The sequence below is a fragment of the Microtus ochrogaster genome, chromosome 7, assembly GCF_000317375.1.
Source record: "Microtus ochrogaster isolate Prairie Vole_2 chromosome 7, MicOch1.0, whole genome shotgun sequence".
NCBI classification, from domain to species: Eukaryota; Metazoa; Chordata; class Mammalia; order Rodentia; family Cricetidae; genus Microtus; species Microtus ochrogaster.
Genome location: NC_022014.1, coordinates 10,744,555 through 10,760,150, shown reverse-complemented (window position 1 = coordinate 10,760,150; position 15,596 = coordinate 10,744,555). Strand labels below are relative to the sequence as shown.

Sequence of the window (15,596 nt, the reverse complement as noted above, 5' to 3'; positions counted from 1 at the left end):
ATATATATATATATTATTAGAAGACACTAGTTTGAAGCAACTGTTCTGGTCCTCTGGCTATTAAGAACTTTCTGCCTCCTCTCCTGCAGTGTTCCTTAAGTGGAGGGATTGTGTTGATTGTGTTGTTGGTTGTGTCATAGATGTAGCATTTGGGGGCTGGGAACCCATGGTCAGTTGTTCTCTGTATCTTGACTAGCTGTGTCTTCTGTAATGGACTCTGTCTGCCACATATTTGATGAGGGGTGAAGCTTCCACTTATCTGTGACTGTACAGGAGAATGTTCAGAATATAGGTAGAATTATCCTGGTTTAGGGAAGAGGAAACACTAGGCTCTCCTCATGGTTCCACAGCCTCACCAGTCATAGGTGGTTGGCTAGATTTATAGCACCAATAATTAATTAATTAATTAATTAATCTATCTATTTATTTATTTAAGATATCTCTTCCTCACCACTGCCTCCCATTTTCCTCCCCCTTCCCCCAATAAGGCCCCCCTCCCTTGTCAGCCCAAAGAGCAATCAGGGTTCCCTGCCCTGTGGGAAGTCCAAAGACCACCCACCTCCATCCAGGTCTAGTAAGGTGATCATCCAAACTGCCTAGGCTCCCACAAAGCCAGTATGTGCAGTAGGATCAAAAACCCATTGCCAGTGTTCTTGAGATCTCAGTAGTCCTCATTGTTGCTATGTTCAGCGAGTCCGGTTTTATCCCAGGCTTTTTCAGACCCAGGCCAGCTGGCCTTGGTGAGTTCCGGATAGAATATCCCCATTGTCTCAGTGTGTGGGTGCACCCCTCGCGGTCCTGAGTTCCTTGCTCGTGCTCCCTCTCCTTCTGCTCCTGATTTGGACCTTAAGATTTCTGTCCGGTGCTCCAATGTGGGTCTCTGTCTCTGTCTCTGTCTCCTTTCATCGCCTGATAAAGGTTAATATTCAGGAGGATGGCTATATGTTTTTCTTTGGGTTCTCCTTCTTATTTAGTTTCTCTAGGATCACTAATTATAGGCTCAATGTCCTTTATTTATGACTAGAAACCAAATATGAGTGAGTACATCCCATGTCCTTCTTTTTGGGTCTGGCTTACCTCACTCAGCATAGTGTTTTCTATTTCCATCCATTTGCATGCAAATTCAAGAAGTCATTGTTTTTTACTGCTGAGTAGTACTCTAATATGTATATATTCCATACTTTCTTCATCCATTTTTCCATTGAAGGACATCTAGGTTGTTTCCAGGTTCTGGCTATTACAAACAATGCTGCTATGAACATAGTTGAGCATATACTTTTGTTGTATGATAGGGCATCTCTTGGCTATATTCCCAAGAGTGGTATTGCTGGGTCCAGAGGTAGGTTGATCCCGAATTTCCTGAGAAACCGCCACACTGCTTTCCAAAGTGGTTGCACGAGTTTGCATTCCCACCAGCAATGGATGAGTGTACCCCTTTCTCCACAACCTCTCCAGCAAAGGCTATCATTGGTGTTTTTTATTTTAGCCATTCTGACAGGTGTAAGATGGTATCTTAAATAGTCTTGATTTGCATTTCCCTGATCGTTAAAAAAGTTGAGCATGACCTTAAGTGTCTTTTGGCCATTTGAACTTCTTCTGTTGAGAATTCTCTGTTCAGCTCAGTGCCCCATTTTATAGTTGGGTTGATTAGCCTTTTACGGTCTAGTTTCGTGAGTTCTTTATATATTTTGGAGATCAGACCTTTGTCAGTTGCGGGGTTGGTGAAGACCTTCTCCCAGTCGGTGGGTTGCCTTTTTGTCTTAGTGACAGTGTCCTTTGCTTTACAGAAGCTTCTCAGTCTCAGGAGGTCCCATTTATTCAATGAGGCCATTAATGTTTGTGCTGCTGGGGTTATACGTAGGAAGTGGTCTCCTGTGCCCATGTGTTGTAGGGTACTTCCCACTTTCTCTTCTATCAGGTTCAATGTGTTCAGACTGATATTGAGGTCTTTAATCCATTTGGACTTGAGTTTTGTGCATGGTGAAAGATATGGATCTATTTCATTCTTCTACAGATTGACATCCAGTTTTGCCAGCACAATTTGTTGAAGATGCTCTCTTTTTTCCATTGTATACTTTTAGCTCCTTTATCGAATATCAGGTGTTCATATGTTTGTGGGTTAAAGTCAGGGTCTTCTATTCGATTCCATTGGTCGACTTCTCTGTTTTTATCCCAATACCAAGCTGTTTTCAATACTGTAGCTCTGTAATAGAGTTTGAAGTCAGAGATGGTAATGCCTCCAGACAATGCTTTATTGTATAAGATTGTTTTTTGTTTTTCCATATAAAGTTGATTATTGTCTTCTCCAGATCTTTGAAGAATTTTGATGGGATTTTGATGGGGATTGCATTGAATCTATAGATTGCTTTTGGTAGAATTGCCATTTTCACTATGTTGATCCTCCCAATCCAAGAGCAAGGGAGATCCTTCCATTTTCTGGTGTCCTCTTCAATTTCTTTCTTCAAAGACTTAAAGTTCTTGTCAAATAAATCTTTCACTTCCTTGGTCAGTTACCCCAAGATATTTTATGCTATTTGTGGCTATCGTGAAAGGTGATGCTTCTCTGATTTCCCTCTCTGCTTCCTTATCCTTAGTGTATAGGAAGGCAACTGATTTTTTGGAGTTGATCTTGTATCCTGCCACATTACTAAAGGTGTTTATCAGCTGTAGGAGTTCTTTGTTAGAGTTTTTGGGGTCGCTTATGTATACTATCATATCATCTCTTTCATGTGTGTCTTTAGGACCTAGCTGCTTACACAGAGGAGGCCTATGGGGTAAGCATTCACTGCAGCCATCTATATCTAGAACTAAACCTTGTGGTCAAGGGAGGTCACTAGCTGAAAAGCTGGCTGAGACTTTCAGCAAGGCCAGAAGATACCCGTGATACTGACTCTAAAATATGGAGTCTCTGTAACTTTTGTCCAACACATCCCAGGAATCTTAGCTAGAGGAAGAGGTATCTCTGTGTGGTACAGTTGCCATGAGGAAGAAAGAGAATCTCATCAGGGCACACATGTCAAAGCTACATATACAGAAAGGAAAATGATAACTGGACCTGCGATTGATTGAGTATACCTAGGCTGTGTTTCTGTTGTTTCTCAGCCCACTATAAATTTAACCCTCTGTTCTAAGTATTTGGTAGGGGAGAAGCAGGTAATCACTTCCTATCATTTTGTAACATTGATCCCAGCAGTCATTGTATGTGAGTGAATGTATGCAGATGTGACTCCAATATGAGGGGGGGAAGGTCAGGAAAGATCACTAAGGTTGAAGGCTAAGCTAGGGAAGTCATCATGACACATCTGGCCAAAGAAAGTTAGATGATTGAGTAGAAGGTTGGAATAGGATCAGGTGTAAAGGTTAAAACACCAAGTCAAGTGAGGACACACATGGACTTGAAATAAGGAAAAAAGATGGAGCTTGCAACCCACTACCACTACCAGTTACTCTGTCAAACATGCCCACATCCCTGCACGCAGACTCGGATAGACATCTATGAGGCCTGACATATGTTTGTATGTGTATATCTATACACATATTGGCATGTGTATCTAATTAGATGCAGAATGCACACTCACTAGAAAATGTGAGGGAATATTTCAGAAGCATGGGAAAGAAAAAATATCCTTCCTATTTCATTGCTTTTCTGGCATTTTGAGAGGTTTGATTTTGCATAGCTATGCTTATGTTTGTATTTCTTGGTACCCTACTTTTTCATAAGGCATGGAAGCCTTTTCCTATTTTGATCTTGAATTTCCATAAGCACTATTTTGATGCTCAGTTAGCAATTCACTGTGAAAATGCATGAAAAGTGGAGTTTTCCAATAGAGCAGGTATTTCACGACTGTGGGACTCAACTGCAGGACTCAGCTAATAGGACGCCCGTTGGTGCAAGGTAGAATTGAGTGTATTGCCAAAAAAAACCTTGATCTTCTGGTAAGGCTAGCTAGGAACAATATCCTGCTTGTTTTCAAAAACCACGGTGCTTCCTTTGGTTGTGAAAGATTTGTATGATGTCTCTAGAACCTGACCTGTCAAATGAGTCAAGCCAGGTGACTGTAAAGAGGAGTGAGCAGAGCCATGGGAGGTTACAAGGTTACCTTCAATATGGCAATGCCATAAGAATCTTTTTTTGCCTATATATATGGTATGTGGGTGGGTGTATGTTCAGCTGTGTGGACACAAATATCTATGTATGTGTGTCCACTTACTTCTTAATTGCTGTCTACTTTGTTTATTTATGGAAGGTCTCTTACCAAACTTAGAATTTACTGGTCATTCCTAGCCTATATAGCCAGTTTACAATCTCTGCCTCTCGAGCCTGGGTTACAGGCAGCCACCATGTCTGCCTGGCTTTTGTGTGGGTTCCAGGATCTGAACTTTGATCCTTATATTTGTGCAGGAAGTGTTTATACACTAAACCACCTCCCCAGACCCTGCTGTGTCTTCCAGGACTTTTTCCTGCCCTAAGGTGTTGTCTTTCAGAGACATCGTCTTTGCATTTCATGGCATTTATTTGCACAGAAAGACTGGCATAATAAACCCTCACTGGACTGGCAGCTCTGCCGAGAGATAAAATCCACAGCTCCAGAACAGGAGGATGCTCAGGGGCCCTGACACTAAGATGCTTTCTTCGGAGCCCCCATTTCTCTTGTAAAGATGCAGAAAAACCCTACTGTCCTAAAGCCTTGCAAATTCTCTGCTCCATTTTCCAATACATTTATTTTTCTAAAATCAGTTTAGAACAGATGGCAATACTCTGGTCTAAAGAGGTTTTACATGTTCAAAACTCTTCAAAAGTAAGTGTTGGTCTGGTAATGGGTGTAAGCTATACCAAATTCAGAGAAATATCATGGAAGTGAAGCCCACAGTTTACCAACCCTTATCAGGGTACTTAGTCAATCAACACCACTCAATAAACGTCAGCAGTTTGGGGCCTGCAGATGTAGCTCAGCTTATAGAGGGCTTGCCTGGTATGCAGTGGCTCATACTTTTGGCACACAAGAGGTGGAGACGTGAGAATCAGAAGCTCAAAATCATCCTCAGCTCCATAAGGAGTCTGAGGCCAGCCTGGGCTACATGGAACCCTGTATCACAAAACAAGAAGTCCAGGAGGTAGCTTAGTGAATAAGAGTGCAGGACACGAATGCCCAAAGACCTGAGTTTGAATGCTCAGCACTCATGTCAAAAGCTGGGTGGACACGGCTACATGTTCCTGTAACACCAGCATTGCACAGGGGATGGGAAGAAATATACCCTGAGAGATTGGTGGCCAGCCAGGTTAGCCAAAATGGCAAGTGCCTTAGATTCAGTGAGAGACCCTGTCTCAAGAGAGAGAGGGTGGAGAGGGATAGAAGGCATGTGGTATTCTCCTCTGACCACTGCATACATGTCCACTAACACACGCACACACACGCAAATGAAGACTACAAAAGACTTTCAACTTTTGCTTTTAGAACTCACTTCCTTTTTATGAGCTTCCAAAAATATCCTCTCATCCAAAAATACAAATGTATATGTAGCCAAGAGCGCAACCTTTCAAGAATAACTCTCTGTGATCCTGGGTTGTCTTGGCAGCAACTCGACCAATGAAGGGATGAATGTGAAGAAGTGTTGCAAGGGGTTCTGCATCGACATCTTGAAGAAGCTGTCCAGGACTGTGAAATTCACCTATGACCTCTACCTGGTGACCAATGGGAAGCATGGGAAAAAGGTTAACAACGTGTGGAATGGGATGATAGGTGAAGTAAGTCATCTTTGCTACCTCCAGGTTCTCATCCCAACAGAGGGCTTGGGGGCTGGTGGTGCTGGGGGAAGAGGGTGAAGGCAATGCTCTTTCTTCCGTCCAGGTGGTCTACCAACGAGCAGTCATGGCCGTGGGCTCACTCACCATCAACGAGGAACGTTCTGAAGTCGTGGACTTCTCGGTACCCTTCGTGGAGACAGGAATCAGTGTCATGGTCTCCAGGAGCAATGGCACCGTCTCCCCTTCTGCTTTCCTTGGTATGTGAGTTTTATAGTAATGATTGCTTCTCTGAAAAAAAAAAGATGCAGCCTTTATCCTGGTTTGGGTAATTACCTCAGTTGGTAAAAAGCTTGCTATGTAAGCATGAGGACCCGATTTATTCCCCAGGCCTCAAGTGGAACATTCCAGAGAATGTTAACATTTGAGCTATTCCAACTAATGGCCACCCTATCCCCTCAGCTCATACTTTTCATTTATCTTTAACTTGGGCATTTCTGCTGATAAACACCGTCACATAGTTAGATACTGGTCTTGATTATGTAGGATGAAAATTAATATATTGCTAAAACCATGAAAACACTAAAAAATAAATTAGCCTGTTGGCCTGCAGTTAATTTAAATAAGCTATAGACCTTTATTCACCCTCCACACATACGCACTTTCCAGTCCACTAATCACTCATCCACTGGAAGTAATGGGACTGCCCAATGATTTATTCTAGAGCTATAATAAACATAAAGAAGCTGAGGACTATACACCGACAGAGGAGTAATGCGCTCTTAGTTTAGAGTGTGGCTATTCTTGCCATATAATTTGTAAAATAAGAAATGCTTTCAACTTTCCTTTCAAAAATTTCATAAATGTGTTTACATGAAAGGTAATCAAGGCAGAGTTGCTCTTTCTTTTGTCACTCCCCATGAACACGGGACTGTGTGTCCTGCTAGGAGTCATAGCAACTCTGTGGCACATAGCCAAGCACAATTAATTTCTTCTTTAAAGTGACTGTGTGGCCATTATAAATTATTTTCTGGAAGTTATCTTGTAAACATCATGAAGTTTAGATTATTAACTTTTCCTTGGTATTCACATATAAATGAGTTTGTCCATATTTGGGAAGGTAAAGACAAGATGTTTATCTCAGGAGAAAAGCTCCAAGAGTGAGGGAAAATGGTTTTTATTAAGGTCAACTAAATTAGTTATACTTTTCCAGAGACAGGAGAACATCATTAGAGAAAATCACAAGGGCTGGAGAAATGGCTCAGTGGCTAAGAGCACTTAGCTGCTCTTGCAGAAGATCTGAGTTCAGTTCCCAACACCCACATGGCAGCCGGCAATGGCCTGTAATTCCAGTTACAGAGAAGCTGACGCCCTCTTCTGACCTCCATGGGCACTGCATATATTGGTGCACATAGACACACTTCCAGACACAAACACGCCCACACTGAATAAATAGATATGGAGATAAATCAATAAGTGCTTGAATTACAGACTCAAACTGACTTGTGGGTGCCAACTGCAAACCTATAGTTTTGCCCCCTTATCTTCATTTATGCCACATCAGCAGCCAGTAGCGCTTCCTAACCACTGTGCCTTGAGCAGTGTTGACTAACAGGATTTTTGGAGACTGCCTTTTCAAAGCAGCGTAGGGAATAGCCATTTCCATTCCTGATAATCCAGTTAAGCTGTTGAAATCCTTGCCACTCACTGCATTTAAAAAGTTATGTAGTTGTTATTTCAATTTTTACAACCTGTGTTGATCTAATAACAAGCTGGAGAAAGACATATCTTGCTATGTTCTCCTTTTTGTCCCTTTGTTTGATACAGATTCTGAGATCCATATCTTGAGGGAGCCTCATTACACCAGAAAAATGCAACTGACTCCTCCTGCCAGTAATGCGGAGTCTTTGTCGGTGTGAGATAGGCATCCGCTCAGCTTCTTTGGCTTCTTTTCCTGCCCTGCCTACCAGACTGTTCAGCACAATGCAGCTGCCCTGGGGGTTAGGAAAAGACTGGGAGAGGACTGAATCCATGCAGTAATGTAGAAAGAAATGAGTCTTTTTTACAAAATGCTCCATGTCCCTGAACCAGAGAGAACTTTTTTTCCAGCACAATCAGAGACAAAGAATATCAAGTGCCTTGTCTTATAAAAATGGGTCGCCGATGTTGAATCTGGCCTCAACCCAATTTGGGTAGTTTTTTTTTTTTTTTTTTTTAAATCTTACCTGTGTCTGTAGAGTATCTCCATAGGAAGTCAACTCTTTTGCCCAATTTAACACTCCTTCTTCATACTGTCTCTTTAAAAGTAAAATGAGTTGTGTGGGGAGGAAGCTGTTTTTATGCCATAGGCTTCACACTTCTCCTGGTCTCCAGATTACATTCCTCTCTGACTGGCTGTGCACCCCTTATTTACAGACATCACGTGCAGGTTTTGAAAGTCATAATCAGCCGAGCTAAGCTCCATTTTTCCATTCATGGGCTTAGCCATGCAGAGAGCCTAAACACTCAAAATCTGATTGTGCCAGTCTTCGTTATTTCCTATTCTCTCTCCTCCATAAACTCCATTAACTCACTCAGGAAATGTCGGTCAGGTAACGCTGCTGAGCTTTTGTGTAAAACCATAACCAGCAGCTCTTCAAGGACAGCGATGGCATCTCTTGTAATACTGCCATCCAGTTAATTCTAAGCGCTTGCTGAGCAGGTTAGAGTCTTTGATCCACAGAAATGCTAACTTGGAGTCTCCCACACTGAAATTCCTTCATAGCTAAACGTTGACTCTGTTTGAAGCCACTGGAGGATATAACTCACAGCAATTTAAGATATTTCTGGGTCATGCCTCGGATGCTATGGGCTGGTTCACTTATATTCTTTTTCATAGTGCTCTCTTCTCTCTCTCTCTCTCTCTCTCTCTCTCTCTCTCTCTCTCTCTCTCTCTCTGTCTGCAAATAGCAGGATACAAACACGTACTTCATCTATTAAAACCAGAATACTGGGTCAATAGGATGGCTCAGTGGGTGAAGGAATTCACCACCAAGCCTAACCACTGAGTTTGGTCCCAGGGACCCACAGGATGGAAAGAAAGAATTGATTTCTCCAAGTTGTCTGAGAGCTTCCACAATTGTTCCATGGCAAGCAAGTGTGTGTGCATGCATGAGGGAGTGCACACATACAGACACACACACAACATACAAGTACATACACAAAATAAATAAAAACTCAATAAAATTTAAAATCAGACTCTTGAAGCAGAGCCTTTGCTTCCAGAGACATGATCACAAGCAAGAGACTAATGATGTCACCTTCAAGTGAGGAAACATTTGGATCAGTGACTGGGATCACTTTTCTGGCTAGTATGTTTGTGACTAGAATGTATTCTGCCAAACAAAATCTGCTGCAGGTTTAAAAGTCCTGACACACAAGCAAAATGCTGTAGTCATTTCCCCATACTTTTAACGATGTTATCAGGTCCTACAGAGCAATGGGAGCTAATTAGTAAGTGTGATTTTATTAACTGAAGCTGCTTTTTCAGCACCGGGGACAGAACATCACTCATCATTTCTGGCTTTAATTGTGGAATCTGTCGCCCCATCCGCCATGTGGTGTATGGAGACAGCAATTAAGAGTGCTGAAGGCTTTCCTCAGGAAAGCTCATGTGCTCATCATGTCTGCCAGCAAGACACGCCTTGCCATTAGTACACCCTACTCGCAGAATTACTTTAATATCTTCATTCTTGATGATTAAATACTTTTTTGATTTCCTAATTATCCATCTACTTATCTTCCTTTTGGATGCACCTCATTACCAGGTTGCAGTGATTCCAGGAACATAATGGTATTTATTATTCTAGCTGAAATCAGCTAAGATAAATTTCAGCTGCTGCCTCGATTCCTTACGCTCATTTTTGTGTTAGGCAAGGAAGTTCTACTGTCACCTGCTGCCCTTTAACATAGTCACACTGTTGAAATAGAAACCCAGTTCATTGGCTCCAGGTTCTGAATTATCCAACACCATTAAGGTTTAGACATATCACTTCCTTTCTGTACATTATGATCACCTCCTTGGAACCTGCCTGTGTTGGGGACCCACAGGCTCTATTCCTGACTTACATGGAGATCACCTCCCTGTGTCGGGGACCCACAGACTCTATTTCTGACTAATTAACAACCTCATAAAACTTGTAAAAATAGTAAAGCATTTGCCACCCAGCAGCTTTGTCACACTCACTACGCTTTGCTCAACTGTTTTCTTCTGGAAAAAGACTTTCAGTTCATCTGCATCTGGGGTGATATCCTCCATATGATGCAATCAGTTGGAGGTGTGTTCACTAAGATTTTTTTTGCTGAATTTTCTAACCCATCTATATCATACATGATAACACAGCTATAATCCGCTAATGTTCATATTCTCAATCCGGTTAAGTGGACATGTTCATTTATATACAGGATCTCTGACCTTTCTAGAATGTTGTAAGACTTAGAACTTTGTGCCCCCCACACTCTGAGATACCTGCATACTGCCCAGGTTATGTATAGTGAACTATTAAGATGCCTTATAAGGGAAGCAACTGTTTGCCAATCTAAGCCCTCATCACCTCTTCTCTCAATGATGTCTTATTGACTTATTCCATGAAAGTAATAGCTCCAAATGACTTTTGGGTGTAGTGAAGCCCACCATGCACCTCAGTAAGACTTGTAGGCCACAGAGATCTTATCCATCTGCAGCAGAGGGTGGCAAATTGTGACCTTCTAATATTTTTGCCAATGCTATGAATTTATAATCCTTTATGACAGGTTATAATTATCCATCTGCTTCTGAAGTTTCCCACAGATCCTCACCACCAGTATATAAAAATTCAAATGAAAATAAAAATTTAAACCATACATTTGTGACTCCATATACTACTAATCTGGGTCTGGCTTGTTTCTCCTCAGGTCTGGTGTTCTGGATGGTTCTATGATCATGTGGGGGCCCTGTGGCCTGTCTGTTTGCAGTCTAACATATTCTTTCTCTTCTTATTATTCTTTTTCCTTATATTACCCTTGACCTGGTTTGTATAATGTCACATTCTCTTCTCTATTTTTATCATCTCATGTGCAGCCTTATGATGTTTCTCAAGTCATTAGAAAGAATGATTTTACATATGAATGAAAATGACCAGCTTCTTTGGAATGATCAGATTTGATGGGTGGGTGACTGGGCTTCCAGCTGAAGGTGGGGAAGAGCTGACTGATATGCATTTGTCCCTATTTCTTTCCCAATAGAACCCTTCAGCGCCTCTGTCTGGGTGATGATGTTTGTGATGCTGCTCATTGTCTCTGCCATTGCTGTCTTTGTTTTTGAATACTTCAGTCCTGTTGGATACAACAGAAACTTAGCCAAAGGGAAAGGTAAGGAAGTCTTCATATATCTGTTGCAAAGTGAATGCTATTTCAGAGCTAAGAGGGTGGCTCAGGACGTAAGGTGCATACATGCTGTGCAAGCATGAGGACCTAAGTTCATATCCCAGCACGCATGTAAAGACGAGATGCTATGGTGAGCATCCATAACCCAGCACTGGAGGTAATGGAGCAGAAACAGGCAAATTCCGGGGCCTTGCTAGCCAGACATTCTAGTCAGTTGGTGAACTCTAGATTCAATGAGACCCTGTCTCAAAAATAAGGTGTAAAGCTATAGAGGGAAGATGCCCAACTTTGAGCTAAGGCTTCCACATGTGCATGCAAGTGAGCTCTCACAACTGAATGCACCCTCGTGCACATAAATGCACAACACGCACACTCACACAGGCACGCATGCACATACAGAGACAGAGAGTGTTAGTTGTAGAGTACTTTCCCCCGCATTGCTGCATTACTGTGGCTAATCTTCATAGGAATAGAGTTGGCACATTGACATGACATGTATGATCTGTTTACTTGAACTGAAAATAGGGTTTGAGCATGAAATATTTTAATCTTATAATTTGAAGTCAAGAATGGTTAGGTAAAAAACATTGATATTCAATTTGTTGAGAAAACAGAGTTGAAGGAATTTTGGCAGTTTATTTTTAAAATGTAGATCAAAAGAAATATTAAAATCACAACAAATCTCAATTTCAATCTATGCAAATAAAATGACCTGATAGATTCTGCTTTAAGAACATTCTTCAAACTAGTGAGTCTTATTTGCATCGTTTGACAATAAATGTAACTATAAAGTGGTGTATTTCCCCAGAGTTAAATTTTCCCCTTGATGGTGTCTTATCATATTGTACTGTACTTGATAAAAAAAAGGATTGGTAGATGGAAAGTGGAATTTAAAGATAATCTTTGTATGACTCACTAAGAGGCTTTTAAACACATCACATCATTTTGAGAAGATTTCTTTTCATGCAGAGCACCTCCGTAAGTGGATGTTATCAGAAAGACGTTAGCATCGGCTCCCTTCCCCCCAGAGTGACCTTATATTGCAGAGAACAGGAAACCTTGGGACCAGGAATTGAGCTCAGGCCTACAGTACTTCCCCAGCATGTGAAATGCTGCCAACTTTGGTACTCTCACCACAAAAAGGAAAAGAAAAGAAAAATAAAAAGAACTTGATGTCTCAAATGTCCCTCCAGAAAAAGATGCCTTTTAATTCAACACATACATGTATAACTTGAAAGATTTACACTCAAAACAGTTGAGAGGTCATGGGAATTAAAGCCCTTCTCCTTTGCAGCTACTGAAGAGCACTGAATACTGTATTAGCCATCTCCCCAGCTCCAAAGGGCCTTGCTTAGATAAAGGTGTGTTTAAGGAAGGGCTGAAGCAGGAAGGAGCTTTCAACACAGTGACAGTGAGCTGACTCCGCTGATGATCACACAAAGGGGAAACAGGACTTCCACCAGCAGTCTGCAGTGGAGGGCTCACACATTCTACGCGTAGGCATTTCCTGAGTTTATTCTGTGTGCCAAGCCCCATGTGGGTGCAGGAGACAAGGTGAATCAGATGGTGGCTTCCTGACTCTCTTGGGTTTTAGGACTTAAGTGGGGAGACAAGAGGTAACGACATTAATCAGCCATTAATTAGTTAATTAGACATTAATTAGGCATCTCAAATAGTAACGTGCAAGACGAGTCATTGGTGAGGTGGGGGCACTGCTTTAGCTAGGGTGCTCAGACAGGAGGGGATTCAGAACCAGCGATACACAGCTGAGAGCTAAAGGAAGAGCCTGGCTGTGAAAAAACAGAAAGAGCCTTCAATTAACAGCGGAACCAGGCCTGACAAGTGGGAAGAAATAGAAAATGAAAGGGAGCCTCATGGTGCAGCCCTGTCATTGCAGCTACCATAGTGGCTGCGGTGGAGGTTACAAAGGCCATCCTGGTAACAAAGCAGGTTCTAGACTAGTCTGGGGAAATCGCAACAGACCTTTCAGAAGAGTTGGTGTGTGCAGGGCCCTGGGATCCACTCCTGCAGTAGAAACACATACACAAACAATAAGGATGGAAGACCTGAAGTTTGGAGAGAGATGTGATGGGGGATTCCCCAGGGTAGTTTGAGGTGGGGAGTAAGTGATGGGTGTGACCAAAGTACTTGGTATACATCTATGAAATTTCAGAGATAATACAGCAACACTATTAGAGTAGTTGGGACTAGAATAAAGGCTATGAAGGTGGAGACAGGGGGGATATACTGGTGATACATCTTGGAGAATAAAACTGATTCGAAGAACATTTTCTTCAGTGGTTTGTCCCTTGGCCAAAGTACGCACTGGAAAAATATATCTAAAAAATACTAACCGACCCAGCGTATACCCTCGCCTTTTCCATGCTTGCTCCTCATGAGGGCCCTGCTCTTGTGCCTGTGATAACTCAGGAAGCTTGTTTCTCTGTGACATATTACATTTCACATTTCACACTTTATGGGTGAAGTCACATGGTGCAGTAACATTATTCATGGATCAGGAATCCCCCAAAGTGTTCCCAGGATTTCCCTCCCAGCCTCCTGTGTGTGACTCCTTAATGGCTGTCACTGCTGGTCAGTTCTTCTGTAATTAAGTGGCTGATGAAGTTAGTAGATTGATTCAAGTGTTCCTGACCTCTTGGAAATAAATCCAGAAAATCATAAAATTAGGCAAAGAAAGTCAGAGGAGATTGAGATAGAGAATTATAGGGTTAGCCACATTCTCCTTTGTGCATTGCACGGTGGGCACTGTGGCTGTGGAGAGCAAGTCCGTTGTCCAGTGGAGAAAGAATCTTCTGTTAGGTCCCTACCCAGAGCCTCTTCCCTCCCATCCAGCAGAACCCTCTTTTGCTGCTTTATTTATTGCCCACTCTGCTAGCACTGCCAGCTGAGGTCTTGGTAGATCATTTTGTCACATCTTCATTTACTTAAATGACATAAAAATTAACCTTCTTCTTAAAGAAGGCGTTTTTCTCTCTCAGGGCAAGGGCATAAATTGATTTTTTTCCTGGTGCAGTATGAAGTCTGGAAAACCCTCACTTGGGTGGTTTACTATCCTCATATGCCCCCGCCCAATAAATTTCCACACATTGTTCTGCCTCCTAGTTAAGCCTCTCACTAGGAACACTTAAGAAACCGAAAAAGAACACACTGCAGAGAGGATTCAGATGACAAAGGACAGTGATGTGACGTCAGCCCAGTCTCTGTGACAAGCAGTGAAATGTCCCCCTTCTGAAACACTGGGAGAATTGGGGTCTAGTGTCTGTTCCTGAAGGCCTCCATCCGGAAGGAGTCTGATGCGTATACTGTGCACACTTCCCTTGTGAATCTGAACAGGAGCAACTTCCAGGGGCAGCTGTGTTTGAACCCCATCATGCTCTTGCCAGATGACTGAATGATCCTAGGGATAGCCAGCAGTGAAGCAATCCCCACCCCACCCCCATACATGCTTCTGCAAATTACCTTTACATTTACTTTACGTATTTTAATTATTTGAGAATTTCATAAAAGCATACCCCCAATTTTCTCCCTTTCAAGTTCTCCTTTACATTTTTTAAGGAGTTTGGTTTCCCCGAATGAAAACCAAATCCAAATTTAAAAACATGTCCTAACACCACTTTTCACAGAAAACCCATTTTGCATAACTATTTTCTTTTTAAGAAATGTGGTAAAAATCCAGTTAGATGGAAATGTGAGGAAAATGCTAATTATCCTAAAGCCAAAAAGAAGTTGACTACAGTAAGCTTCTGGGGACAATTCAGAATCATAATAGTGCCAGGCTTCTGTCTTCCATCCCTCCAGTGCTACTGGTGATTGCCACTGTACACGCTCGCACGCACGCACACACGCATGCACACACATGCACTCTGTGAGAATGCTGTAACTATTCTTTCTGTCTTTGCAGCTCCCCACGGGCCTTCTTTTACAATTGGAAAAGCTATATGGCTCCTCTGGGGCCTGGTCTTCAACAACTCTGTACCGGTCCAAAACCCTAAAGGCACAACCAGCAAGATCATGGTGTCAGTGTGGGCCTTCTTTGCTGTCATTTTTCTGGCCAGTTACACAGCCAACTTGGCTGCCTTCATGATCCAGGAGGAGTTTGTGGACCAAGTGACAGGCCTCAGTGACAAGAAGGTAAGGGACCCCCTTTCCTTGCTAGCTGAGGTTTCATGCTAAGTACTGTTCTCAAAAGGGGTGATTTAAGATTTAGGGATCAACTGTCTATTCTATAACCTAAAAGCAGGATATTTTTTCCATAAATTGAGTATTTATGAAATAAATCAGAGACACCATCTTAAATGCCACTGCCTGGTGTGTAACCGATTCTGGATCCCAGCTTCTGTGTGGTCACGTCTCATGTTTATAAGATCTTAAGGATGCTTACTTTATGGCTTTGCAGCATTGGCTGAAACTCAGTCTCCATGGGTGTGCT

The 15,596-nt window shown here is 42.2% G+C and overlaps 1 protein-coding gene across 1 annotated transcript in view; it reads left to right on the top strand.

The window, feature by feature from the left end:
- The window catches only part of Grin2a (glutamate ionotropic receptor NMDA type subunit 2A), a 445,415-nt gene that overhangs the window by 338,418 nt on the left and 91,401 nt on the right, over nucleotides 1-15,596 (top strand). Inside the window, exons 7-10 of the mRNA XM_005349294.3 lie at nucleotides 5,578-5,746; nucleotides 5,850-6,003; nucleotides 11,006-11,131; nucleotides 15,069-15,298. Coding sequence (XP_005349351.1) covers nucleotides 5,578-5,746; nucleotides 5,850-6,003; nucleotides 11,006-11,131; nucleotides 15,069-15,298 — 679 coding nt within the window. The remainder of the gene's footprint in view (nucleotides 1-5,577; nucleotides 5,747-5,849; nucleotides 6,004-11,005; nucleotides 11,132-15,068; nucleotides 15,299-15,596) is intronic.